The sequence below is a fragment of the Poeciliopsis prolifica genome, unplaced genomic scaffold, assembly GCF_027474105.1.
Source record: "Poeciliopsis prolifica strain line A6 unplaced genomic scaffold, Auburn_PproV2 SCAFFOLD039, whole genome shotgun sequence".
Taxonomy (NCBI): domain Eukaryota; kingdom Metazoa; phylum Chordata; class Actinopteri; order Cyprinodontiformes; family Poeciliidae; genus Poeciliopsis; species Poeciliopsis prolifica.
The window spans coordinates 4,519,320-4,547,218 of NW_026562414.1; the positions used below are offsets into that span (position 1 = coordinate 4,519,320).

At 35.7% G+C, this 27,899-nt stretch overlaps 1 protein-coding gene across 3 annotated transcripts in view; it reads left to right on the plus strand.

Annotated features, from left to right (window-relative positions):
- Positions 1 to 27,899, plus strand: part of LOC129375284 (exostosin-1) — a 188,843-nt gene that overhangs the window by 126,081 nt on the left and 34,863 nt on the right. For all 3 annotated transcript variants that reach the window (XM_055054268.1, XM_055054270.1, XM_055054269.1), the window contains one exon: positions 25,133 to 25,226. In XM_055054268.1, the coding sequence (XP_054910243.1) occupies positions 25,133 to 25,226 (94 nt within the window). The remainder of the gene's footprint in view (positions 1 to 25,132; positions 25,227 to 27,899) is intronic.

The window sequence follows — 27,899 nt, forward strand, 5'->3', positions numbered from 1 at the left end:
GCTTGACCTTTCCTCAATTGTCCAGTTTTCACTCCACACTGTATGGCCTGCCTGAAAAAACATCACAATTTAAACATTTTATATCAGTAAATATGATTAATTATTGATTTTTTTTAAACTATTGTCAAGCTGGCGGTTTGCTTGACCTTTCCTCAATTGTCCAGTTTTCACTCCACACTGTTGCTTTTTATTTTTCAGCAGTGATGAGGAATACTAGGTAATCATGAAACTGCTGCTGCACAAGTTGATGCTAGGTAACCAAGAGTGAGTAAGTGTGATGAAGCCACAAACCTTGCTTGAGACACTTAGTGGCTAACGTCTTTCCTCTACCTACATCTCCCAGAATGCTGTGCAGTTCTGGAAAGAAATTCAGTGAATATTCAATATTTAGAATATTCTATCAGACGTATTATTGACATTGATCATGTGTTCATCACGACATATATTGTTATTGATATATTTTCCATTCCTACTTCAGATTTATTGTGAATATCTGTCAGGCCTGTTAACGAAATGCACCATTTACTGCATTTTTATTAGCAACATTTTCAACAAAATAACTAGCAGATGACTTGCTGGTTTTATTGGTGACTTTTTTCAACTTTTGAGGCAAAATAGAAACATTTGGCTAAGAACACATGCTGTATTTCAACTAAGCAAAATAAAAATACATTTTAGTAGCAGAGCATTCCTGAAAACAGATTTATGTGGTTATATTTTCACCCGTTTGGTTTTCTTGGAAAACAAGACTAAAACCTGGAAGAGCAGATGGTTTATTGCAAAGAACTTTTAAAACTTGTAACTGGAAACTGCCTGAAAAGGGCAACCACTGTTATTGGATGAATCATCTGCATATTGCAGTCTTTCCAACTTCTTGTTCTGCTACCATTTCATGATGCCAAAGCCCTTGGGCTCCGTAGGACTGGCACAAACTTCAGCTTGGTGTCAGTTCACTGACACATTGGTTCACAGTGGAAGTAATCCTGGTTTGCTTACTAATGAAGGTGCAACGCAGGATACAAAAAAGACAAGTTTTAAAAACTAACCTTCTGCTTTTGTCCCATTTGGTCAGGTTTTAGTAATACTTGCTTACAAAGTGTGGCAACAACAAACTATCAAAATGCTTGCTCACCATGACAACATACATACAGCACTGTAAAAAATCTTTGGTCAAAATTATTCTCCACAGTTTTTTCAACAAAGATACAGAATCTTACCAAGTAGTTTTGCACTAAGCTATATCTTTGCCACTGGAGTTTGTTTGAAGTAAATAATTCGGTGCCACTTTACAGTAAGACTCCCCCTATAAATGTCTAATAAATAGTTTATATGTTATCAGTTCATCTATAAATGCTGTATAGATCATTAATAACTTTTTATTGCCCTTTAATTAAGGTAGAAAATCAGACCATATGCTAAAAAATATGTTTACAAATGTTTATTGTGAACTGTTTAGTCTAACAACTCTAGACTAAATATTAAAAACACAAGGTTTTGTTGCCTTCTCAACTTTAATTAATTCAAACTAAACAGCTATTAATTATTTATAACGTGTTTACAAATAAATTAATATCTCTGTTACTCTTACTCATATCTATGAATTATTAATTTATCTGTAAGTGCCAATGATTCCTTAAAATTGATAAAAATGATTAATTCCAGATGCATATTATTTCACTTGTGAGAAAAATGACTTGTTAAAAGTGAAATATTAAGGAAATGTTGACCTTAAACAAGTTTAAATTCTTTGCTGATAAATTACTTTTCAGTTTGTTTTGTCTTATTTACTTTACAAAAATATTTGCACTGAAAACAAGACCAAAAATACTTGGTCAGATTTTGTGTTTTTGCAGAGAAAACTGTCTTCACTATGATTTTTTTTTTTTTGCAAAAAGTTTCAGAGAGACATCTGTTCTGCTTTTCATAAAATTATTATGTTTAATTTTCTACTGCAGTTGTTTCTAGTATATTCAAAAACCTTTACAGAAAACCTAAAGAGAGTGTAAAATGACTTGAACAAAAAAAGATCATCACTATGATACTTTTTTGAAGTGTCAAAAAAAACCTTTTCACATGTGAATTTGATGTTTTGGAGGAGTAGATATAAACTGTTGCTTTATTTTCAGTCCTTGCCGTGAGACGGAGTCGCCTCGTCTTTAAGGCCATGAAGTGAAAACGTTGGAGCCCCTTAAAAGGAAACGCTCGACGTTTCTCGTATCGTTCGGTCTTTGTAAGAAACTCTTACTCAATATGTTCTCAGTATTTTTGTTGGTCATATGTAAATGGTAAAAACTGCTGATTAATGCCTGTTCAGCTGTGAGGTTCTCTGCACAGTCAGATAATGTTAACACCTCTGATGATTTGTAATGCAACAAACGGCATTGTCACATTTTCACATGTTAGCTCATACATCTTAATAAAGCTTGGTGTCTTTGCATGCAATACCTTCCAAAATGGTTTATTCTGCTTGATATTTTTCACACTTTGGGATGTTTTAGGAGCAGCATTTAAATGAACTTATTGGGATCTTATGTGATATCGGAGCATAATTGCTGAGTGGCAAGAAAATAAGCAAAATAAATAAATAAGTTTGACCAGTGCGATGTCATTTTACATTTAGCTAGTCATAAAGCTTCAAGTTAGTGGTAGGAAAGTTTCTGGCTGCTTTGCCCATTTAAACACTGAAATTTTACCCAATTCTTTAGACGCCAGAAAGTTCATGACTTAAATTTGTGATTTTAATAAATACTTTAGCTTTTGCTGAAGAAACTGACTTTTTGGCCTGTTGGTTTACCTGGGAGGCCATTTTGAGGCATGCTGTTACAAACTGTTTTAATTTTTCAGATGAACGTTGCTCTGCAACATGTTAACCCTGCAAAAACACAAAATCCTACCATGTAAGTTTGATCTAGTTTCTGGTGAAAATATCTTACATTTGAAATAAGATAAAGTTAGCTTACAAGTGACTTTTCTGCAAGATATAACAATTTGTTTTAAGTAAATTAAGTCAAGTTCTTTCAATTATTTCTCCTTTAACAAGACACAACTAGTACTACTGACTCCTTGAAAGCCATGTCAAGAAATTACTGAGTTAAAACAAGCTAATATTTATTATTTATTATGAAAAGTTACTTGTACATTAACTTTCTTAATTCAAATGTAATAAGATATTTTCACTAGAAACTAGGTTGGTAAGATTTTGAGTTTTTGCAGTGCACAGCTCAGAATTTTACGTTTATAGTTTATTTTTTCTGCTTGAAACTTGTCCACATGTTTATCTCTTGACATGTTTGCTGTTTGCTCATTTATATTCTTCAGCTGCTGGACTTATGCTGTGATAAAATTACCCTAAATTACTCCGGAGTCTGATTTGATATAATAATTTCTAGTAAGTATTGGTTTCATTTTATGCAAACAGCTCTCCCGATTGGGGAAAAGAATATCATGTATGTGAACAATTAAAAAAATAAAGTTCCCGTTTTCATTTCTGCACCATTAAAACCTTGTGAAAAAGAGCTTTGTAACGTCTCTTGCAACACCTGCTGACTGAGTCTGAAGCATCTCAGTTTGTTCCTCTAAATGGCAAAAAGAGGAAGGAGAGTTTGATGTTGATAAGATAAAATCAAGCTGTTCACACTGATACAGACGGGGCTTTGCATTGTCATCACCTCATCGGCACAAAACGCCACAAAGACAAGAACATGTACACCACCTACACAACGAAGAGAGAATGAACTCCAGATGACTGAACGTCTTTTCTGCCATTTCAGTTTATTAACCATGATGGAAAGATCAGAGAATTCAATTATTAAAAAATTAAATTATATTGATATATGAGTGTGTTGCTTTCACGCAAGAAAGAAGAAAAAAGTGAGGTGTTTGAGTTAGAAACCTAGTCTGAAAAAATGAAGAAATCATATATTCATACGTTTGTTTAAACACCGAAATGTGATGAATGTCATTATCTTACAAAACCTTTTAAAAGTATCTTACAAAGCGTCAAGAAGAAGCCTGTTACTTTCTCACTGTGAAGTTACCAACTCTAAATTCAATACGGGTTTCAACACTGATAATCAGGTCACCTATTAACTTTTCACATGAAAAGAACATTCCTGTCAGTTTTAAGGTTTTACAGCCTGGAAAACATTTTAAAAATGGTTACAAATTCAAATTAATGCATTATTTTTGTTTTAAATGCTGACTGCTCCAATATCCTGCAGATAAATAACTTTTTGTGTCAACATTAACAACAATTGTGAATCATTTATAGTCTCTTTTTACTGTGGGGTGCCTCAGGGTTCTGACTCCTTTCTTTTCTCTTTGTGTCTCCTGCTCTTGGATTCTGTTTTGAGGAAATTCCTTATTCATTGTTATGCAGTTGACTGTCGCGTCTATTCCTGTAAAAAAAAACATGACACTCACTCCTTTGTTAAATGCCTAAATGAGATCAAAGCTAGGATTTCTTTTATCAGAAGGCTAAAGTCATGTTATCCTGCTCTTATGACACCTAGCATGTGAATATTGACTCCATAGTTGAAATCCACTGCCAACAGAGTAAAGCGATTTACTTATAGTTTTCTCCTCTTACCACAACAATCACTTATTAACAATTTCAAAATAATCATTAAGTGTAAAACTGCTGTTTGTTCTGCTCTTTGTGTGGGAAATATCTGAGTGGGTTTTTGTTTGTGGTGTGTTTTTTGTTTGCCTCATACCTCCTAATTTTAGTTAGCCATACTATACTATGCTATGCAATGCTATGCTAGCTTGAGAAGTAAAACTGCTTGATGAACATTACATTTTATTACTAAAAAAGAAATTATGATTAAAAATGTGTTAGGTACAATTTTATTTTTGCTTTTTTTCCTCATCCCCTGAAGGTTTCGGAGGCCTCTCTATCGCCCCCTGATGGCTCCCACTTTGAAAACCACGCTACTTTTTATATAACATTTTAGCAGAACATATTTTCGATTTTGGAGTTTCTTTCAATTGTTAAGTATTCTTATTCAGAAGAATACTTAACATTCAAGCAGCATTACTGATAGAGAAATAGAGGATTTTTGATAGTATATGTGACCACATCTTTTAAATACACACCATGTTTATGACTCATCCTAACTGGTATGATGCCAAAAAAAGAAAACATCCACGTTTTGTAGTTCACAGCGCGGTGATCCAACACGAGTGCGGTGTCAGCTTCTCTAAAAGACTGACGGGATGGAAAGATATTCATAGAGACGTTGAGACCGGGCAGAAATAGAAGCGGGAAGATGCCCTTCTTACAAACTGACATGTGGAGGATGCATTAAAACAGAACCGGCCCAGGCTTCTCTAATGGATCTCTTTATTTGTGTTTTTCTTATATCTAAGATGAAATAAAGACATCCGACACGCGAGATATTTTCTCTGTTTTGTGTGAAAATCTGTTGCTTTCAGATGTCTCTTTTCCCCCGCTGACATGCAGAAGTGAGTGTGTAAACTTTTTGTTTGGTGGCATCCAAGAGAACATCTGAGGGAATTTTTGACATCAAACTCTATTTTTCTTCTGACAGAAGAAAAGACACAGGAGGGTTTCTTTTGTTATAAAATCTTTGATATCCATATTTGATACAATATCAAAAGCCTATGTGAAACATTAAGGGAGTACAAGACACCTTTGTGTTTTTTTAAAAACAATTGTAGACTACAGATGCAGCACAAAAAAAAAGAACATATTTAGAAAACTGAGAACTCTCCGTCTGAAGTGACTTCAAAAAAGAATATATATTTTTCAATGTACATCAGTTATATCCGGATAACGTTTGGTGCAGGTAATTATCTTGAATTGCTTTGTTTTACGGCATTTGAGCTGTTGCTTCACTGTGAACTTTAAAAAACAAAGCCAAAATGTGGAAGTGGTTGGGATGAAAACAGCAAAGTCACACACAACAGTTTACAGAAGATCTGTGATGTTCTGTTGCACAAAACAAGCTAGAAGGACCTTTTACTCTCACATCAAACTATTGAAACGATTGTAGTGGAAAAAGAAAACAATAATTATTAAATTTCCAGATAAAATGTAACACTGCTATTATATAAAGGTTAAAAATCTTGTTTAAATTTGCTGCTTAACCATGCTCGCAGTACAAAAACAAAATGTATTGAATTATAAACATACAAAGGTAAGAAGTTAAGAAATTACAACATAAAAGTGACATGAAAGCTATATTTTTTAAGAATGCAGGAATTTCTGAGAAGCTATAATTATTTTCCACAAGTGACAACAATGCCCCGTATAAACTAAGCAGTCGGGTTTTAATCCAGAACGCTGCAAACACAAAACCTCGTCAAGTATTATTGGTCTAGTTTCTGATGCAAAATATCTTAGTACGCTTGAAATAAAACGAAATTAAATTACAATTAACATAGTAACCAAGTTCTAGTTCCACTGGCAGATTATTTCACTTATAACAAGACATGTTATTAGTGAAATAATAGTACTTTCTTCAATATTAAGGAATTATCCATTCAAAAAAAGCTCCAATTTATTGCAGAAAATTTCTTCGGAGTTAGTTTTGTCTCATTTCAAGTGTAAGATAGCTTGAATTCTGACTTTAAATTAATAACTTGGACTTTTTTTCTTGGCATTATGAGTTTAAAGTCATAATAATGTTTTTTTTAGTGTTCATATTAGTCTGTGTGCATTTAATACTGAAAGTTGAAAAAGTGCCACCAAAGTCTGCCACCCACAACATGAGTTCATGCAGTTCTTATATTTGTTAAAAATAAAATAGACCCACCTTTCCGATCTTTATTGATTTGTTTTGTTTTCTCACGTTAAATAGGTCAAAGCATGAAACTTCAGGGTAAAAACTGAACAGACTTTTCATTTGTTGGAAATTCATACATAGTTTTGATGTTTTCGCTCCACTTTCGTCCCATTAGCACGGTTTGTTTACGTCTTTGTTGTTTCCCCACAACTTGAGAAATTCTGCAGAAAGTCTTTTAGTGATGACATTGGTGTCAAAGTCAGAGAATCATTTCTTGGAAACAAGGAGAGCTGAAATGATGTGGGAGGCACGAGGAATGGATTCTCAACGCCGCCTCGCCAGAGCGCCGCCTGTTCCTTAGGCTTTGATATACAGCACAAAGCACACACACACACACACACTCACGCATGGTGAAGCTCTACATCATCATCACTGCCACAGAGCATGGAAGATGAAAAACCCATGAGTGCACACATTTTGATTCTTAAATCAACAGTGTTTTGATTTTGGGTTTGCTACAGCAGAGCGTGAAGTAGCTTATTATCTGCTTCATTACCGGCAGGAGGCGTGTGTGTGTGTGTGTGTGTGCGTGCGTGCGTGCGTGCGTGTGTGTGTGTGTGTGTGCATGCGCTGCGTAAAGTTAACCAAGCCTATCCCTTTGACTCGTACAGTTTTCCATTCTTTGGCTCTTGATGTGGAAACATCTTTCATCAAGTAAACAAAGCAGAAGATTGAAGCAGAATCATTTTGTGGTTTCCACAGACAGAAAAACGTCTCAGCTTGAGCGATTAGATTCCTGAAGGATTACCGCCAATAACGTTTTCTTCCGATAATCTGCAATTTTTCTGGCACAGCTTGAAACTTTCAAAATTCTTCTGCTTCGATTTTCACTTCAGTGTTTGCTTCTCAAACTTCAGCGTTTGGTCTTCAAACTTTGGTCACACTTTGTTAACTTCAGGAAAATCTTATTTGAAATGGTTCGTCTTCCAGTTTCAAACTGGTGCATGTCGTGATGAAAAGAGAAATCCAGAAATTGGTAGAAAATTTTCTTTGTTAAAACCATGAAACTTTACGAACAATTAATATTTGATTTTATTGTCTAAACTTAGACGTGAAAAAGGTTCAACTGCGCATTCACACTTCTCCAAAAACAAACTGAAGTTTGACTTAAGTGAACTAAACAGAGCTGGTGTGAATCCAACCTAAATCCCTTTTATTTCAGATTCTTGGATGGCATGTTTAAAGTCCGATTCGGTGATATTTAGAGAAACCTCACTTCAACGTTGTGGGCTGAATGTTAAATAAAAAAAGCCTCCAACGCGTCAGTCGCCGTCATCTCCACGACATCAGAGATGCAGAAATATGTGTTTGAGTTTGGCCGTCCGCCCGCCGTTCACACAGCCGGTCCAAAGCGAAACAGGGAGGGAAGCGGAGCGTGCCGGTGGCGACATTCAGCTGTCACTCTCAATATCCCACCGACACACAAACGACTCACACATCCATCTGTCCACACACACCGAGCAGGCCTCTCAGGTTCCTCACACACAATGCTCAGCCTAATTAGGGTTGTAATGTGAACAATAGCAGCGGTCCTATCTGCCTCACCAGACCTCCAAGCACTCAAGTCTAAATAAGAAACCTCTTAGTGAAGGTTTTCTGGGTCCTTTATTCAACATCAGCACCAGCACTAAATCAGCTCTTATTTTTCATGTCTTATATTTTCACAATCATGTTGGTTAAGAGAAGGAGAGCCACTAAGAATGCAGTAATTACCAGATTTTACGGTTTGAATCAAAGCTTTAAAAGCAAGCTGGGTCACAGTGTTAGCAGGTGAAACTGACCCAGATGTAAAATGTTAGTTTGAGCCTCTAATGAAAGAGTTGTTGTGTTTTAGATGTTCGTAGATTCCTGAACAAATTTAAAAATGTTCGCAAAACATCAGAGAGTCAGTGAAGAGGATCTGCAAACACTGCAAAAACACAAAATCTTCATTATATTGGTCTAGTTTGTAGTGCAAATATCTTAGTTCATTTTAAACAAGACAGAACTAACAAGTATCTTTTCAACAATACATAAGAACTTTTTTAATATCAATTATTGATAAAAAAGTAGATTATTTTTCTTATAGCAAGACATTTTCCTGTCATAAATGAAATAATCTGCTTATTTTCATCAATAATAAGGAATTATTTGCTTAAAACAAACTCATATCTTGATTAAAAGTTACTTATAAGTTAGTTTTGTCACATATTCTATGTTTTTGCAGTGCAAAGGAGAATCTGCTTTAGTGTCTCTAACTTGGTGGTAAATTATAAGTCTCCATGTGTTTAAATATCTAGAAATCTTTATAAATAGCTGTAAAAAAATCTAAGAAACTGTTTTTTTACTGTGTATAAACTCCCAAGTTAACATAAAGTTTGAGTCTTGATGCCATCTAGTGTTCACGATATTTACAATAAAAATAAAATAAAACAAAACATCCAATTTGTATTTCAGCTTTAATTATTTGCTGCTTAAGTGTGGAAAAAGTAACGTTTCCCCCGGTGTTTCATTTATGACCTGGTTGAAAATGAATTTTCATAGTGATTAATTGTAACCAGGTTTTGTTTCCCTGGTCAGGGAGTTTTGTTGAAAATTGGATTTTCTAAGTAATTTGTGAGTTTCAATTCTCACTATTTGTTCTCAGATTTCTGTATTTAATTCTTGAATTCCGAGAAAAAAAATTATTTTGAGAGAAAATGGACAATTCTGAGGAAGAAATATAGAATTTGGAAAAAAGAAAAGGATCCTGAGAAAAAAAAGAGAATTAAAATCAGAATTAAATCCTCTTCCATTTGGCTGTGGATGAAATAGTTAGGTGGATAAATGGTCCATTTGAATGATTGACGATTCCTAAATATTGTTACCTGAGTGATCAGTTTTCATCCACCACATTGAGAATATTTAGATAGTTTTTCCCATGATCGTTAAATCATTTAAAACATTAAAAACCATTTTAGCTTCAGGTAAGGTCATCCTTTGAGAATTGCTGCTGTGTTTAAGAAAAACTGTTTACAGCAGAAATCCATTGTGAATATTAGTTATTTTCCCTTTTTGAATGTTTGTTTACGATTACAAAGTGGTAAAAGTTAAAACTTGTGAAAACCTCAGTGAATTTCCGAATCTCAAGCATCAACGTTGAGGCTTCTGTGATTCTCCCTGTGATTTTTACAATTGATTCACATCTGAGTGTGAGGAAACGTTGATGATTCTTTGCCGTGGGACGTAGATGAACAGAAATCACACAGGCGTCGGCTCTGACCTGAAGTCCACACACCAAATTGAACAACCGTCGGGTTTCACTCGGTGTTCTAACCTTCAATTCTCCCGGTTCAGAGCGGGAGCATCAGTCTCCCTGGTGATTTCCTGCGCTGACTGTCTGCTGCCCTAACACAGTTCATGTCACAGCACTAAGTGTGTGTCGCCATGGCTCACTGAAAGTGTGACTAATGTTCTGTCCGTGACTTTCCTCAGTCCACCTTTGCCTTTCTTTCTTTCTTTGTTGTGCAGACTCCTCTCTTCACCCTTATCCACGTCGAGCTTCACAGATTAATGCTTTCGTCTTCTACACTTTTATTAGATTTAACATGTTTAAGTTTGATGTTTTATAATGTGTGTTTGAAAAGTGATGCACATGTTTTGGCATCCTAATTGGAATGAAAATCAAAACAGTACGGTCTTAGTTCACTTTATTACTGTGAATAGCTGTTTGATTATTATACACTAAAAAAACACAAGATTGGAATTTCTAAGTACAAAGAAAACTAGTGAAGAAGAAATTTATTATACTCAAAATCAATCAATTCTTCCAAAAACAGTTTAATTAGGACGGTGAGCGATACATTGGTTTGTAAAACTTTGCTGAAGGGAATGGACGCCATTTCAAGTCTTATGTTTTTTTACAACTAAGATCAATAAGTGTCTCTACTAAACATCTTCATTACATTTTATGCACAAAATTCATATTGTTAGGTAATAAGCTGCTGCTGGTCGCCCTTCCCTCCCTACTCAACGTTTACTCTCACATAAAAATGGCTGCCAACAGATGCACAATTATCCAACTGTACATCTTTGAAAAGCATGAGTAGAGCCTCCTGCACAATCAACAAGAATGCAGCAAGTGGTTTCTTGATGGTAAGTCAAAAACAAAACTGTTGTCTTTTAAAACCTGCTGACCAAATGAACTGGAACGCTGCTTGGGTTGCTAGGCAACGGGCTGTGTTTACCTTGGGTTGCTAGGCAACGGGCTGTGTTTACCTTGGGTTGCTAGGTAACGTTGCAGCGCCATTCGAATGTGACTTAACAATCAGGAGGTTTTTGAATCTGCTCATTTTCCAGTCACCGGAAAACGTGAACTTATTGTCAACAAATGGTGCCTGGCTTGTTTTGGAAGCAGTAGCGACACAAATGGAAGCACAAAAATGTGCTAACTGTGAATTTTGCATGATAGTCCTCTTTATTGTTCTTGTTTGTACTATTTCTAAAACACCTACAGTAGATTTGCTTTGCACAGAGCAGCATACACACACAGTTTTCTTATTAGTATGCAGCTTGGAGTTTAGATTTTTGCATAAGTTTCGCTCGAGAACTAGCATCAGGTGCTAATATGATGCTAATGTTTCCTTGTTGCGTCTTCTCGTGTCCATGAAGTTTATCTGAAAAAGATTGATGGTAAAAACGTCGCCCATCTGTTAAGTACACAAAGATCACCGCAGTTTGAGCCATTTTTCAGCTCTTCCTACTTTAAATGATCATTCTCAATAAGGCCTCTATTACACTGTAGCTCAAATTTGAAAAGGGCACATGTGACAGAAAATGCCAGGCGCTGACATCCTTCCGACATCCATCTAAGCATGCCTGCACAAAGTCCCAGTCGCCGCAAAATTAACTGGGCACAGATAAATTATAAACACCGAAAGGCGGCTGGAGCTCGGCGAGGAGAGCCGGTGCTTTATTATTTTCCTATTTGTACCATGTAATATTGACCTATATAACAGTCAGGATTAATAAACCAAAACAAAACACTGGCAGCGAATAATGTTAGCACATGAAATGGGTGTGCACACAGACGCAAACACACACTGCTGCCCGAGGAGACAGCTTGGAAACAGCTTGATTTAGGAGCTCGGCCATTGGCAAACAGCAGAGTTTACGAGAGAGAGAGAGAGAAAGCAAACAGAGAGCAGGGATAAAAAGGAGCGGAGGACAAGACAACTGGTTCCATCCTTCACCCAGTTAAATGAACAGAGAACAGACACGGGACACAGGCTAATTTTAATCAATGGAGACTGGTAGCTCTCAGGGGGCAGGAGGCAAATTAACACTCAGAACAATTAATCTGTTCCTGCTTGTGCTCTTTATCCCGGAGATAAAGACGAAACGAAGGAGGTTCATTCTGCGCTCAATCAGGCCAGAGCATTTGGTCTGTTCTTTCCTCTGGATGTGAATGTTTGAGTAATTATCAAAGACAGCGCCATTATTGTCAACTTCATGTCGGCTCGTCGATTAATTGCAGGGCTGATGACTTCATCCTCAGCTCCTCCTGGTTGTGTGTCGGTGTTTTTAAAGGGGCAGTGCCATGTATTTCCCAGCCATTTCATATCATGTATTGACCCAACAGCCCACATGTTCGTTAACGTAAATGTGGAATCAGCCAATCACATGGCAACAACTCAATCCATTTAGGCAAGACGATCTGCTGCATCAGAACGGGGAAGAAACGTGATTGAAGTTACTTTGACTGTATTTCATAAACTGCTGGTCTACTGGAACCATCGCTAGGGTTTACAGAGAATGGTCTGAAAAAGAGAACATATCCAGTTAGCAGCAGTTTTGTAGGTGCAAATGTCTTATTGATGCCAGAGGTCAGAGGAGAATGGCCAGACTGGTTTGAGCTGCTAGAAAAGCAACTCAAATAACCACAACCAAGGTCTGCAGAAGAGCATCTCTGAATGCACCACACGCCGAATCTTGAGGCAGCTGGGCTACAGCAGCAGAAGACCAGACCGGGTGCCGCTCCTGTCAGCTGAGAACAGGAACAGCCTCACCAAAATTGGGCAATAGAAGACTGGAAAAATGTTGCCTGCTCTGTGGAGTCTCGATTTCTGCTGCAACATTCAGACATTTGTTATTAAGTATAAAAAAAATTTGTTTTTCTTTAGCTAAATAAGCCTAGAGCTGTAGACTAAGCAAAATTTGTACTCAAATAAGAATAAAGTGCAATTCCACCGGGTGTTTACTAATTGCAGCTGGCTAGTCTGAAGGAGTAGTTTGAAGCTGAGATGAGGAGGCGGGGCTAAGTCCACCCAGGTCCACATGATTTGACAAAATAATATTTTTAATAGGATTGAGATGTTTGACATGCACTAAAAATCTGATCATGATATTTTGTGGTATTTATTGTGATAAATAAAAGTGAAAAAAAAATTATTTACAATTTTTTTGTTGATTTTGTATCACTAACTGCATGCAACTTATTAGACATGTAATATGCGGCTTTGTAACACCCTGAGGTTAAATAAAAAGTGATTTTATTTTTTATTCCTTAACTCCACACACAGTTTCAAACGTATTTGTATTTATTTACAGTCTGAAAGAATCAAAGTGAAAAAAATCAGTAATTATCACAATAAGACGAATTGATAATAACTTGCTGATTTTGTAGTGCCAAGTTAGAAATGTTAGTAAGGAATTTTTATGATACTTAAGCGAATCTATGATTGTAAATGCATGAATCACGGACCCTGACTTGACAGTCAATGCAGAAAAACACTTTGGAGATTTGTTGATTTTGCAGATTTGTTGAAAAACTGGAAGGACTTATTGATGTAATCTGGAGTTTAGAGGCCCACATAAAAATCCACAGTGGGCCAGATTTGGCCCCTGGGCCTTGAGTTTGACACCTGCGATTTAGATGATCAGTAAGTTATTTTAGTTTTATTGTGTTACATGGTTTTCTACTTTAAATTAGGGGCCATTTAAGTTGGAGGTTATATTTCCAATGTTTCACAAAAACTTTCCTGATAAATTAGTCTCTTTAAGACAAATGAGAAAAATCCAGAGGTGAAGGTTTGGCTTTTTTCCTTCTCGGTGCTGAAGAGGAACAGAGAGAGAACGAGCTTCAATTATGTATACCCCAACAAGTTCAATGAAGCATCTGAAAAGGAAAATCGATGTGGAACGGATGACGTCCCAGGCTTTTCATCCCTCACTGAGTCTGTCCACATGTGACATGAACACGCCAGAGAAAACGCACAGAAACACACAGGATAAATCACTAGTTAGTTAAAGACTTTAATATGAGGGAGTTTATGGTAGGAAAGTGTCAATAATGTCAACAAACTGAAAAGACCTTTAAGTGAAATAATCCTGCAGTGAAACTTTTTCATCAATATTCAGGAATTATTGACATAAAACAAGATGTTACAGGTTGTATATATAGTTACTTGTAAGTTAGTTTTGTCTTATTTTATGTGAGCTAACATATTTGCAGTAGGAAGTAGAACAAAAAATACTTGGTAAGATTTTGTGTTTTTGCAGTGTGGAAGTATGAAAACATCCAAAAACTGAATTTTGCATAATAGGTTCCCTTTAAAAGCTGTAATATTCAACAAAAAGCAGGAAAATACTTCTCTCAGATGGCTTCATCAGAATACTGACGATATTCAAACAGAATCTCTGGAAGGGAAGCGTTATTTTTCTGACAGTAATTAGTTTATCACTTTCCTATTTGGCTCCTATTCCGTTTGAAATAAAAATACTTGGTAAAACTGAGTGTTTTTGCAGTGTAGTCCAGTCTAAATGTGCCGTTATGCTTTCATAACGGCGCGGTATGCAGTCACAGTATCCTGACTAAACAGGAGTGAGTTGATTACAAAAATCCAGTAATGTTCTGAGCGGGCCGCCTCGTATCAAAGTCATCAGTGTCTCTGTATGAAATTTCATATCTGTGTGTTTGTGTCCTCAACCTCTGGCAGCGCTGAATAATTCAGCAGCAGGGAGAAGAAGACATTACATCTGATTTTCTGCCTGATCTTAGTTAAGTTTTGTTCTCTGAAATGTTGAGCATGTGTTCAGGTGAAGGTGAGTCACTTCCAAGCGTTTCTTTCTCCCTTTTCTTCGTCTGTTTCCCAGAGTGGGCGGGAGTTAAGTGGCGTGTTTTCAGAGGTATTGATTTCTGCCTGCACCGAGGATAACCTCACACGTTTACTTTCCATCATGTGTGAATGTGAGTAGCGCATGTCTCTGGTCATTAATGGATCCTTATGTATAGACTGCAGCCTGTCATGCAGAATGAAAGTGTGGAAATGTGGGATAAACCACACGATTCAGCTTACCGGATGAATAATAGACGAAGACGTGTGACAGTGTCAGCGACGTCTCAGTCAGAACTGCAGTCCGCGTTTGCTGAAAATAGCTCTGCTGAGGCTAATTTCTTCATTAAGATACACACGACTGCTGCTCACCGCGTGCTCTGCAGGAAACTCTGCAGGAAACTCTGCAGCTTTGACTGGATCCAGCTTCGGTTTTTAAAGCCGTCGTAGGAGATGGTAAAATCTCCTCCACTTATAACACGAGTAGAGGAATCTTACCAAGAACAAAGTGACGAAAAACTACAAAATCTTATCAAGTATTTTTACCTAGTTCCTAGTATATTTTTGTAAACTTAAAATAAGACAAAACAAACTTTTAGGAAAGATGGAGGAGCTTCATTTTTAGCTACATTATGTAAACAGTAGTTATGAGACAAATAATCTGTGTAAAGATGGATTTCCTCCAACTCCTCCCTGAGCTGCAATTGAACAAATGCATGATCAAAATCAACCAGTCAGGAGGCGCGTCTTAGCGCTGTCAATCATAGTCATGTACTCGCTGCTCAATGTTGGTGGTGAAATAACTTACCTTCACAGAAAACCTGTTTTTCCGCCATCATTGACAGCTAACTAGATTTAGCATTCTGCTGTTTCTCAGTAATTCCTTAATAAGAAAAAACTATATTACAGGTAACTTTTCATCAAAACGTAGGAACTTCATTTGATCAATAATTTGTTAATATTAATGGAAAAAGTATTAGTTATGAGTGAAATAATGTAGATTCGAAACAACTTAAAATGTCTTCTTCCACTTTTTCATCAGTATTTATAAATTATTGACTTGAAAGAAGCTCCTATATCTTGCTTAAAGTTCATTTTACGTTAGTTGTGTATTATTTTAAGTGTACTAAGATATTTGCACTAAAAACTGGACCAAAAATTCTTGTTATAATTTTGTGTTTTTGATCAAAAGGCCTTCAGGGAGTCAATCTGGAACATAAATGTTCCATTCCTAAACATGAATACAGTAGGAAATGTTGCTCAGCTTCAGTTGGAGCTAACATCCTAAACATGCTGCTGCTCTGAAAATACCAGATTTTTAACAACTTCCTGGTTGAGGAGCTTTTAAACTGTCGCCATCATTGTTTGTCTGATTATACACCCACCGCCTCACAGAACATCTGCTGATAACACTCTGCGATTTTGGAAATGTCATCACCCACTGCGCTCTGTGCTCAGTCAGGGGGGAAAAAAAGTAAAAATATAGATGTGATGCTCACAGGTTTTTATTTCACAACTTTGAAGGGATTTTTTTTTTTCTGTCTTCGGCTCTCTGCACGAGGAAGAGGGATTTTGACCCTGAAAGGTCACGGCTGATTGGTTAACACCGGAAAGCTTTTACCTGTTTTGTGCAAGGATGTCGGCAAGACGGCAACATCTCTTGTTCAGTCCACTCGGATGAGACAGGAGACCTCTAAATTCCTTTTAGATGCACCAAGGCCAAATAGGTTCTTGTTATTGGGACACGATGCCAGCTGCTCCGCTGAATTAAAGAAAAACATCCAAACTGAAGCGTTGGAAGGCAATCTGAGCCAAACAGGAAGTGATTAACTAATCACTCATCACAAGACATTTTCCTATGTAAGTGAAATCATCTGCTTGTGGAACTAACTACTAATTTTTCATCATCATTAAAGAATGATTGAATTAAAACAAGCTCCTGTTTCTTGCCTTGAAGTTACTTGTAAATTAGCTTTGTCTTAATTAAAGTGTAAAGATATTTGCACTAGATCAAAATATTTGGTAAGAGTTTGTGTTTTTGCAGTGTTTTTGACTCAGCTGCTTCTAAACACAGTCCAAGCACTTAAAAAACCCACCCGGTTGTATTTTGTGGCAATAAGTTGGAGTTCTTTGGTGTCTGGAAAATTCGGTGTTTCAAAAATCTCAAATGTGACATCATCCATTGATTGATTGATTGATTCATTCATTCATTGATACAATGGCTTCTGGAAGAGACAAATGTTTTGTTGTTGATTTATTACCACGAAACCATTTTCTACGCTCTTGTTGGTTGTGCAGGAGGCTCCACTTCTGCTTCTCAAAGATGTACAGTTGTATAATTGCGCATCTGTTTGCAGCCATTTTCATGTTTCATGCACATGTTGAGTTGGGGGGCCTAGAACAGACCCTAGAACCGCTCAAAGTAGGCAGAACTGATCAGACTAAAACCTCATCATCAAGTGATTTTTTTGCAAAAACAATTAAACATGTTTTATGTGGACCACAGACCCATTCTAACCTTTTCAAGGAAGCATCACAGTTTAAAGACTAAAGGAACTATTAAAATGTAACCAACACAGTTTACTTCAGACTCGTAAACTGAGCACCGACTTTTTTCATTAAATACTAAATCATCTCTCTAAAGTTTAAAACGAGGTCATGTGTTTTTCTTTTTGTTATTAATCCTGAAGGTTTGACTGCAGAAAGCTGAAACAAATGGATGTTTGGTCTCTGGGCTGCAGGATTCATGGCTCACATGTAATTCCTGTGGCGCTGAAACTACAACTGGCCAAAATCCATTAATCATGACATGATGACCATTCACAACGGAAGAATAACTCTGGTGCTTACTTTTCCTTAAAACCACCACAAACTTCTCTTTGAAATCAATCAAATGTACTCCATATGCAGTCTGACGGTTCTTCTTTGTGTTTTTGTTGTTGAATCAAGATTAAACCTCAGTGGACCAGAGGCAATAAAACGATTGATTACGATTAGAGGCAATAAAACGCCTCTAATCAAATAGACACAAAGTTTTACATTTTATCACTAAACTTTAAAGTGATCATTCTTAGAAAATGTGATTCCTAATGATTTGTAGTATTTGTCTTAGTCTACTTTGATTGAACAAGACAAAAATAACTCACAAGTAACTTTTCAGCAAAATATACGAGTTTGATTTAAGTCAATAATTCCTTAAAATTGATGAAAAAGTTTCACCAGCACATTATGTTGTTTATAATACTTGGGGGGGAGGGAAAGTCCAAAATTTGCTGGATAAAGCTATGAAATTTTGCGATTCATCTAGACAAAAATTTGGAAATTTCTGAGTTTGAAAATTTTTTAATTTGCAAGACGAAAATTTGAATATTTGAGATTACTTTAAGAACGTTTCAAAAGTCAAATATTTTGGACTTTTGAAATTTTCTGAGTTTGAAAAGTAAAAAAAAATCTACTTTTGAAACTCAGAGATTTCCATGTTTTTTCTAGAAAATTTTTGAGATCAATCTCAAAATTTGTGGTGGAAATTGCCTCCTCAGTTTCTTCTTTTCTATTGAAAGTGGTCCTAATAAGCTGTTGTACTCACCTGCTTTTAAAAACAGAAGACAAATTGTGCTTGATTTATGTTTCCTTGTGAGGTTTCAGTTCTAAGAAACTTTTATCTTTTATTTTGTGAACTTTTCTGTTGTAATTAAGAAACATCTGCTTGTTGAGACACAGTCAGCTTTCCGGGATGTGTGTGTTTGTTGCATGGTTTCATCTTTTGTGTGTTTGTGTGAGTGCATTAGTATTCTGATCCAGAGCGGCCTGCCACATTAAGCTTTAATACCGGCCCAGAGACCCGTGTTTCAACTCGGCCCAAGCAGGACCGTTCTCAGCTCTGATGTTTACGTACACACTTACTTACACTTGCTGATAAATATGGAAATTTCCCTCCACCTCAGTGATGCAGCGATGAACGCGTGAGCGATTCTCTCCTGTGTTTCTGTGAAGCCCTGCCACGTGTTTCTGGGATTTAAATGGAGGTTGACAGCAGCAACCCTCTCTGGTATTTTCCCCTCTGTGTAGTTCGGATGTTACAAACTTTTGATGCTCCCCCGGTGGGACTTCAGGGCTCTCCGACCTCTGACCCCCCGCAGACCCCCAGAGCTACTGCTGTTTGGAAACAAACACTGGAAGCGCTAAATTAATCAGATTTTAATGTCGTTAAAACCCCTTAACTCTGAACTCTAAATTTATAGAAACTGATACAAATATATATATTTTTTTATTAGTCTGCTAGTGGAAAAGGTTTGTACTTATATAAAAAAGTTTCATTCCTATAATTCCAATATTATTGACAAATTCATCAGTGGAAATTAATGTTTCCATTCCTATCTGGAGCTGAGTTTCTATTGACCATATTTCTGCACAATCTGATGTTTCAAAGACAAATTTGCTTCATGGAAACCTTCCAATTTCAAAAAATTAAATATTATTGCGATCATCACAATTCTCTTAATTTATGTTTGTCTAAGGTTTGTTTTACAGATAAATTAAGAAAAATTGCTGTGCTGGCTGATATTACAGTTAATAAAACATAATGGTGGTGTGTGATGGTCTGGTGTAATGAGCAGCTCTGAGATAAATTGGGGCCATAATGTTTGTTTGAAAATGTAAAAAAATGAAACTTAAAACCAATTGAAACTGAAAAAACTTGAATTTTAAGTGCAGCTTGGAACAACTTTTAGGTTCAAGATTTTTTTTTTTTTTTTCAGTTTTTCTTTCAATAGACATTATGGCCCCAATTTAGCTCCCTATTAAAGTTGTTGAATTTTTCTATTTATGTGTGAACACAGTCTGAGACCATTCCAGTACATAAGGGATGTTTTTGTCATTTCTGTAGTTCCTTAAACTTTGTAAGATTTATGATTCTGTTTTTGACGTTTTTGGCTAAGGCGTTGCGTTTGGAGCCTAATGAAGCATTTCAACCACTTTTTTTTCAAAACTTTTATCTAAAGCAGAGATTACATCCCTGCAGGAAGATTTTTATTGTCTCACTATGAGTTTCATAATCAAATTGCTAGATTAAAGGCAGAAAAAGAGTTTGGCAGAGGAAAATGGAGAAATGTTTTTACACTCCCAGAGAATCTCAACACTCCAGGATCCTTTTCAGGATAAACGAAGAAAGTTCCTGTTTGGATCCGACTCTGGAGGTAATAGAAGTGGCTAACAGGACATTGATCGTCGTTTTGGCTTAAAGACACAAAGCAGCAGCAATTACCAAAAAACATTTACTAAACTTAAGTTCTGACAATTTAGTTTTTGTTTCAACAGTTGGAATGTGTTTAAGTTCAGAACCAAAATTATTTTTTTGTGTTTGGATTTAAGATTTCTTTGATAACTTTTAGACTCTCCCATTAATTTCACAAAATCTTTCATTTGTGAAATGTCGATGTGAGTTTTTTTTAAATGATTTTTGAATTTGTAACATCAGGTTAAATTAATTCTCATTTTCATGGAGGTTGTAATTGTTTTGACTATATTTTAGCTGGAAATAAGCTACATATATTTTTCAAGCTATCAAGTTGGTGTGCGTTCAAGAAACAAACCATCTGTTGACGCCTCCAGCATTTTTTGAAAAATTTTGGGTTTGGCTGCCAAAAAAGCTGGATGGTTTTTTTTAACCCAAATGGAAGAACAAAAAGATTAAAATGTGAATTTTACATAATGGATCCCCTTTAATTTGTAGCTGCTACAGAATTACAGCTGGTCAGCTGATATTTACAGCATAATAAGATATTTGTTTCTGCTTTTTTGTTTCTTTAGGGTTTAATAAATTGGTCAAATTGATTTTTAACTCGACAGCAGCCCTGAAAATGGAGGCTGGATTATCACTTCCTGTGATTCTACCTGTTGAATAAACTTTTAATACCTCTACAGCTGATTTTTTAAAAATATTTTCTGTCATTTTTTAATACTGCAAAACTCAACACTTGTTTTTATCGTCTCAGAAACATAATGACCTCTTCTAGGCTTTTGTGGATGATGCAATTAATGATAGATGGGAGCTGAAAATAAATATTCGGGTTATAAACTTCAGTGCATAAACGTTTACCACATTCACATTATAATTAACAGGTTGGTAGAATTTATGCCGCTAATGTACATTAAGAAAGATTTGCATTTTGCAAGGGAGTTAAGATGAATGTTTCTGGGGCAAATCGGAACCACTTCGTTTATTTTTAACTGCTGAGCCCTAAAGAGCGTACTGACTTATTATTCCCAAAGAGAAGCTGCCAGGTGCGGTAAAACATCTGCATTACAGCACAGAACGATGTTTACAGTGGCAGCTCTTTAAATGTGCAAACATCCAGAACGCAGCATCTTCATTTCCCAAGTATCTTCATTTCCCAAGTAAATTCACAAACAGAAGCTACTTGATTATCTGATAAATCACCTTCTGATGACTTTTTAACCAGCTTGACAAACTCAGGCCGCGGCTCTCTTCATTGCTCAATAATAATTGTTATTATTCGGTTGCATATCTGGTTGATTTAATATTTATAACCCTTCAGTCTCTCATCTACTGCCTGAAATAATCTGTTGCAATAGATATCAGTGATTCACAATGAAAGGAATCACTTTAATGCAGTCAGAGTAACGTTTTGGAAGAAATTTACTTAGGAGTATATTGTACTACGCTTTACTTTTGGCTTTTATTATAGTAATTTTGTCATGAAGAATTTCTACTTTTACTGGAGTAAAATTTATGGATTTGAGAATAACTTCACTGAATAAAGGACATATTAGCAGAAATACCAAATCTTACCAAGTCAGTTTAGTCGAGTTTCTAGTGCAAATATTTTAGTTCATCTGGAATAAGACAAAATTAACTTGCAAGTAACTTTGTAATGTGATAGGAGCTTGTTTTATCTGAAGAATCTCTGAATATTAATGGAAATATTTCACTAATAATGACATTTTTCCCTCACTGACTTTTTCATCAATATTAATAATATTTTTATAATAATTATTTAAAGAATAATTTACTTAAAATGAACTCCTATTAATGAAAAGTGACTTAGCCTTGTGTTATTTAAAGTGGACTAAAATATATTCACTAGAAACGACTCAAAATTACTCAGTAAGATTTTGTGTTGTACCAGAAATTCAGTAGTTTTTGTACAGTCACTCAATATTACGCAATATTTTACTACAAAAATCTTACCAAGTGTTTTTGGTCTGGTTTCTACTGTAAGGATGTTTATACATTTGAAATAAGACAAAATTAACGTACAAGTGACATTTCAGCACAACATAGCAGCTTGTTTTATCAAACAAAGTCCTGAATGATGATAAAAAAGTAAAAGTATTTCACTTTTATTGACATTTTCCCCTTGTTATAAGTTAAATACCCTTATGTTTTCATCACTATTATTTTTGTTTTACATAATATGAACTCCTCTATTATGATAGAAAGATACTTGTCAGTAAGTTTTGTTTTATTTCAACATGTTTGCACTAGAAACTAAACAGATAAACTTGTGTGAATTGTTGCCAGAAGGTTTTGTGTTTGTTGGCACATCCATCTGCAAACAGTCATTTCTTTAAGAAATTTGAGTCTTCGAGCGCCAACTTCACAAAGTTTTAAGTGACATGTGAAATTAGTTTGGATGTGATCAGTTCCTGATAATTGGTGGCGTATTGGATGAACCTAAAGTCGGTGTCTGCGTTTCTCGCGGCGGCGGCGGCTCGGGGTGTTTGTGGCGGAAACGCCGTAAACAACAGATGGATTCAGAGCTGCCAATTACTAACAATACATTGTTGTCTGGCTGTAAGCTCAGCTCTGCAGCTGAATTACTTTCTGTGTGAAATATTTCGCCGTGTGGATTCAGGCTTGTCTTCTGATATAAAAGCAGACATTTTTCACGGTGTAAACCGCATCTCGGGGTCTGCTCTGTATTGATCCGTCACTCCTGAAACTATTTAGTGTCTTTACTGAGAAAACCATTTTACTTTACTCTGAGCAACACTTTATTTTTCAGCTAAAATGTTCTGAGGGATTCGCTGCAGGACGCATTGATTTTTAATTCCGACTCTAAGCATTTGGGCCAAGTCTTCGTTTCTCTCTGTAACTTTCCTGCTTACATCAGGAAAGAAAATCTTTTTCCGCTGCATTTCTTCACCTGCCCGGCGAGTTTGGGTAATATGGAGAGATTAGCACATAAAAAGCAGCAATCAGGGGCTTATCATCGTAGTTTAAAGGAATCCATGCAAGTTCTCATCTGGATGGAAGAAAAAAGATCTAAAGTGAAAAAGGTGAAACCAAAAATGGAGCAAATAATCAAATTTACAGAAAGTCACAAAATATAGTTTTATTAATTGTTTCAAATTTGCATATTCTTAACGGAGGGTGTCCAAACTTACTTGTAATCCAGTTTTATTTATTTATCTGTAAATAAAGAAATGTTTTTATTTTAGCTCCAAAACTTTTTAAACATTTGCGTATTTGCTGTATTACTAAAAAGACATTTATTTAAAGAAATGTTTGAACAAATTTATTCTAATGAAAACAAAAATTCTTTCAAAACACATTTTATATATAGGAAAGTTTAATAAATCAGATAGTTATTCTAAATTAAAAAAAATTATTATTAAGTCTCTGCTCTTTTTATGATCTTTTAGAAAATTAGATTTCTTTTGAAACTTCATGTTTTTTACTTGAAAATTAATCTCAAAATTTCTGAAATTTTTTCAGCACAATTCTGACTTTTCAAACTTTTCTTGCTTTTTCCACAAAATTTCTGAGAATTTTTTAGATTTTTTCCAGCAAAGTTTTGACTTTTCAAATGCAAAAATGTTCTTATTTTGCTCTAGAGAATTTCTGAATATAATTTCCAAATTTCTGAATTTTTGGTGGAAATTTACTTCTTTTTTTTTCTATCAACAATGCCCCTAATATTCTTAGTAATAAAACAAAGAAAATATGTTTTTCTGGTAACAAAAAAGTTGTTTGTAACCATTCAAACAACTCTTAGCACTGTAAAGTAATATTGTTTTTTCTGTTTTAATATCCATATAATGCTTTTAATCTTATATTCGTTAGCATATATGATAATGACCTTCTTGTTCCCATTAGTCCAAAACATTTTTCCTAATCAGATCTCAGAAATTCAGCAGGTTTTCATGGACAATCGGTGATGAGGAACCGGCATCATGAGGACTTATCACACGCACGCACACACACACACACATGAACACGCACACACACACACCCGTTTTGGAGGAAAGCGTTCCGGGCAGGAACACACACTCTGGTGGCTGTGGGTGTGTCTGTGGGAAGGTCTGATCCCCAGACAGATTAGGCTGCTATCAGAGATCTCCTCCGGCCGGCCCTGAGATCACACACACATTTTCAGAGATTTGATGTCCCAGACTTCTGACAGGCTGAAGAAGAGACTTGTAGTTAAAAGATTCAGCAGCCTTTGCCCCAAAAAAAAATCAGTTAGAGGTTGCTGCTATGAAATGTCAGAATAACAGAGATTTTCTAGAAAAAACATGGAAATTTCAGTTTCAGAAGTTCAAAAGTTTTGACTTTTGAAATTCAATTTTTTTCCAAAAGTAAAAGATGTTTGACCCTGGATCTGATTCAGTCCAAAACAGATGCAAGTTTGTCCAGTTGATGCAGATGGAAACGTAAAGCACACCGCAAAGTGTTGGTCTTTCTTAACGCTTTCTTTTAAAATGGCAAACGTGCAAAATCTGTAACGGAGTATTTGGGCTGTTGAAGAAAAAATGTAGTAAATTTCCACCCAAAAAAATCAGAAATTTTGAGAATAATCTCATAAATTTTCTCCAATAAATGTGGAAATTTCAGAATTTCAACCTTTGAAACTCAGAGATTTTCAAAAATCAAAGATATTTGACATTTTATTCTGGAAAATTGTACAACTTTATTTGTAGATAGTTTGAAAATAAATACAATGTAGCTACGTTATTTGCTTCATTTTAGGGTTTTTTAAACTAAATTTTGGCCGCCCATCGGCTACACAAAACATGTTCATTATATTTTTTGCACAAAATGCTTCTTGGATGACGAGATTTTAACCTGCTGAGTTTCTTAGTCTTACTTTGGTAGTTTTTCTGTTTCTCGTCTTTTCCTGAGTGACTAAACATAATCAAAAATGTCTCCTTTAGGATTCATTTTTTCACTTGCATCCCAGCTGATTGCGATATTCCTGATCCGATCTTTTCTGTTTGGTTCTGCAGGTTCGACTACCAGGAGCTGCTTCACAACTCCAGCTTCTGCTTGGTGCCGCGGGGCCGCCGTCTGGGGTCGTTTCGCTTCCTGGAGGCCCTGCAGGTCGGTTCCGGATCAGATTAATGTCACTGCCTCATTAACAGACGATAGCCAAGAAGGCCAAACAGGAAAGCATTGAACACAATGTTTATACTGAAACTCAAATTATCAAGGAAAGTGTAAAACAAACAATACGCAACAAAACATTTAGCAAAGCTGAAACGATTACTTGTGTTTTAGTATTGCAGATTTTCTGGATATGAAAAAATACATTTTCAAGAATAATTTGGAATCATGTCCCACTAAACTTAATTTGCGATTCCTGAACAGCAAACAGGCAAAGAATCATTTTATAATGAGTGTCGCCACCTGCTGGTGCAGCAAGGCAATCAAAACATTTTTGATTGGAATCCAGAAAACTGCAGGTTTGTTGTAAAACGAAGGAAAACATTTATGAAACAGTTTAGTAAAAAATAAATATATTTCCTCAACAATTTCATCAAAAATATGGCAGCTTTGGTACCAAAAAAGAGCCGTTATTTTCCTCGTTCCATTCATATTGTGTCATAATTAATATCAGCGAGTCCAGCTGAGCTCCTCCACCAATCAGGCGGCTCCCTGTCGCCCCCCGACAGGACCGACGCTGAATTATATCAGTATTGACAATCTGTCATCTCCCTGAAATAGAAATGGCCTGTTTCTGTAGATACGCCACAGAGGAGACTTCCTCACACCACAGATGTGTTCATCTTCCATTAGCAAGTTGTTTCTGTCCATTTCACTGTTTTCACATTATTTATCAATCTATGCCTCCTGGATGAAGTCAGCTCTCATGTTTTCTGTTGGATTTTCCATTTGTTTAGACATCTTTTACATTTAAGTTTGGCTTTATACACTCTTTTAAAAATAACCAAACTCTGCGTATGAGAGATTAGTGCATTAGTGTTTCGTTTTATTAATTTAAAATTAAACTTATGCATACAAAAATTTTAATTAAGCTTCATGAATATCTGTTCAGTCTTGAATAGTGAACCAAATATACACACTACACATTTTCTGGCAACATCTAAAAAACCAAAGCTGACCTATGAAGCTTCTTTAAACACAACCCCCCACTCAACATTTAAACTCAAACGTCAAAACGTCTGCAAACAGATGCAGAATTACACAATCGTGCATCCTTGAAAAGCATTAGTAGAGCATCCTGCACAACCAACTAGAATGTAGCAAGTGGTTTCTGGATGGTACAAATGCAGTGGAGCTTGGATTTCTAGACATACAGTAGTTGGGTAGTAACTAGTTACATTTACTCAGTTACATTTACCCGATTAACTTTTTTTGATCACATTTACATTTAGGAATATTTTTACTGTACTTTTTACTTCTACTTGAGTAATTTTATTATAAAGTATCTCTACTCTTACTTGAGTAAAATTTCTGGATTTTGAAAAACAAGTTTTAAACAAAAATCCTCCAGACACAGACCTGTAGTCTGTCTCTTATTGAAAACTCTTTCAATTAATTTTTTATTGAAAAACATTTATTTGGAAAAAAATTATTTTGTCTGATTGTAGTTTTTTCTTACATAAATTATTGTCAGTTTCATTCTTAAAAGTTTCACTTAACTGTATATTTTGGTCCGTCTGTAATTTTTAAATAATACTTTTTACCAAATACTTTTTTACTTGAGTAATTTCTTGGATGACTTTTTACTTTCATTTCAGTAAAAATATGTACAAGTAGTTCTACTTTTCAACATAGAGCAACAGTTTTTGGGTGAACGCCTGTGCAGTTGCTAGGTAACGGTCTAGCGGAGTTTCCACTGGGGTTGCTAGGTAACGGTCTAGCTGAGTTTCCACTGGGGTTGCTAGGTAACAGTCTAGCGGAGTTTCCACTGGGGTTGCTAGGTAACGGTCTAGCAGACTTTCTGTTGGTTTTTGAAACCGCTAAAAAAAATTAGCTTACCAAAAACCGACTGGGTGATTTTATTTAATTTTATTTGTTTTGAGAAACAGTTGAAACCCAAGAGGAAATGCAATAACATGCCAAATGTGAACTTCGCGTAATACGTTCCCTTTAAAGGTTTATGAGAAACAACTTAAGATATTTAAGGGTTTCAAAAACTGCGAGCTGAACAGAGAGTTGTGAGAATAAATGTGAAACGACAAGAAAAAGAAACCACCAAAGTCAAAGTAATGAAACCGTTTCTGAGGCGGATCATCGATCACGAACTCGGCATTTGGTGAATCTCCTTTAATCTCTCAATCTCACTTGATTAAGAATCCACTGAAACCTGAACTTTCAACAGAAATATCAGGCTTAGGCTTTTTCATTTTTAAGCTTGACTCTTTCTGCTGCGTCTCAGACCCATTGTTATGATTATTATTATTCTATTTTGTCATCTAAGTCTGACTTGAATCCCAGACTGTAAACGAATGCTTAAACTTGTTTAGATTTACAAAATAAAACCTAAACAACCTCAAACCTTCTTTCCATTAATAATGTAACTTCATTCAATAATATCAGTTGCACTAATAAGTGATAATTTCAAAGTATTTCTGTTAAAACTAACACTTATAACTAGAAGTGAGCTCTGTGGCTGTTAATTTATTCCCTGTCTTAACATTTAGCTGAAAATTATCAAGATTTTTTCAGATGAGGCACTGAATATTTGAAAAAAACATGCATATCCAAAGAAGGATCAGAAAATCCATTTAAACACAATTTAACAGGGCT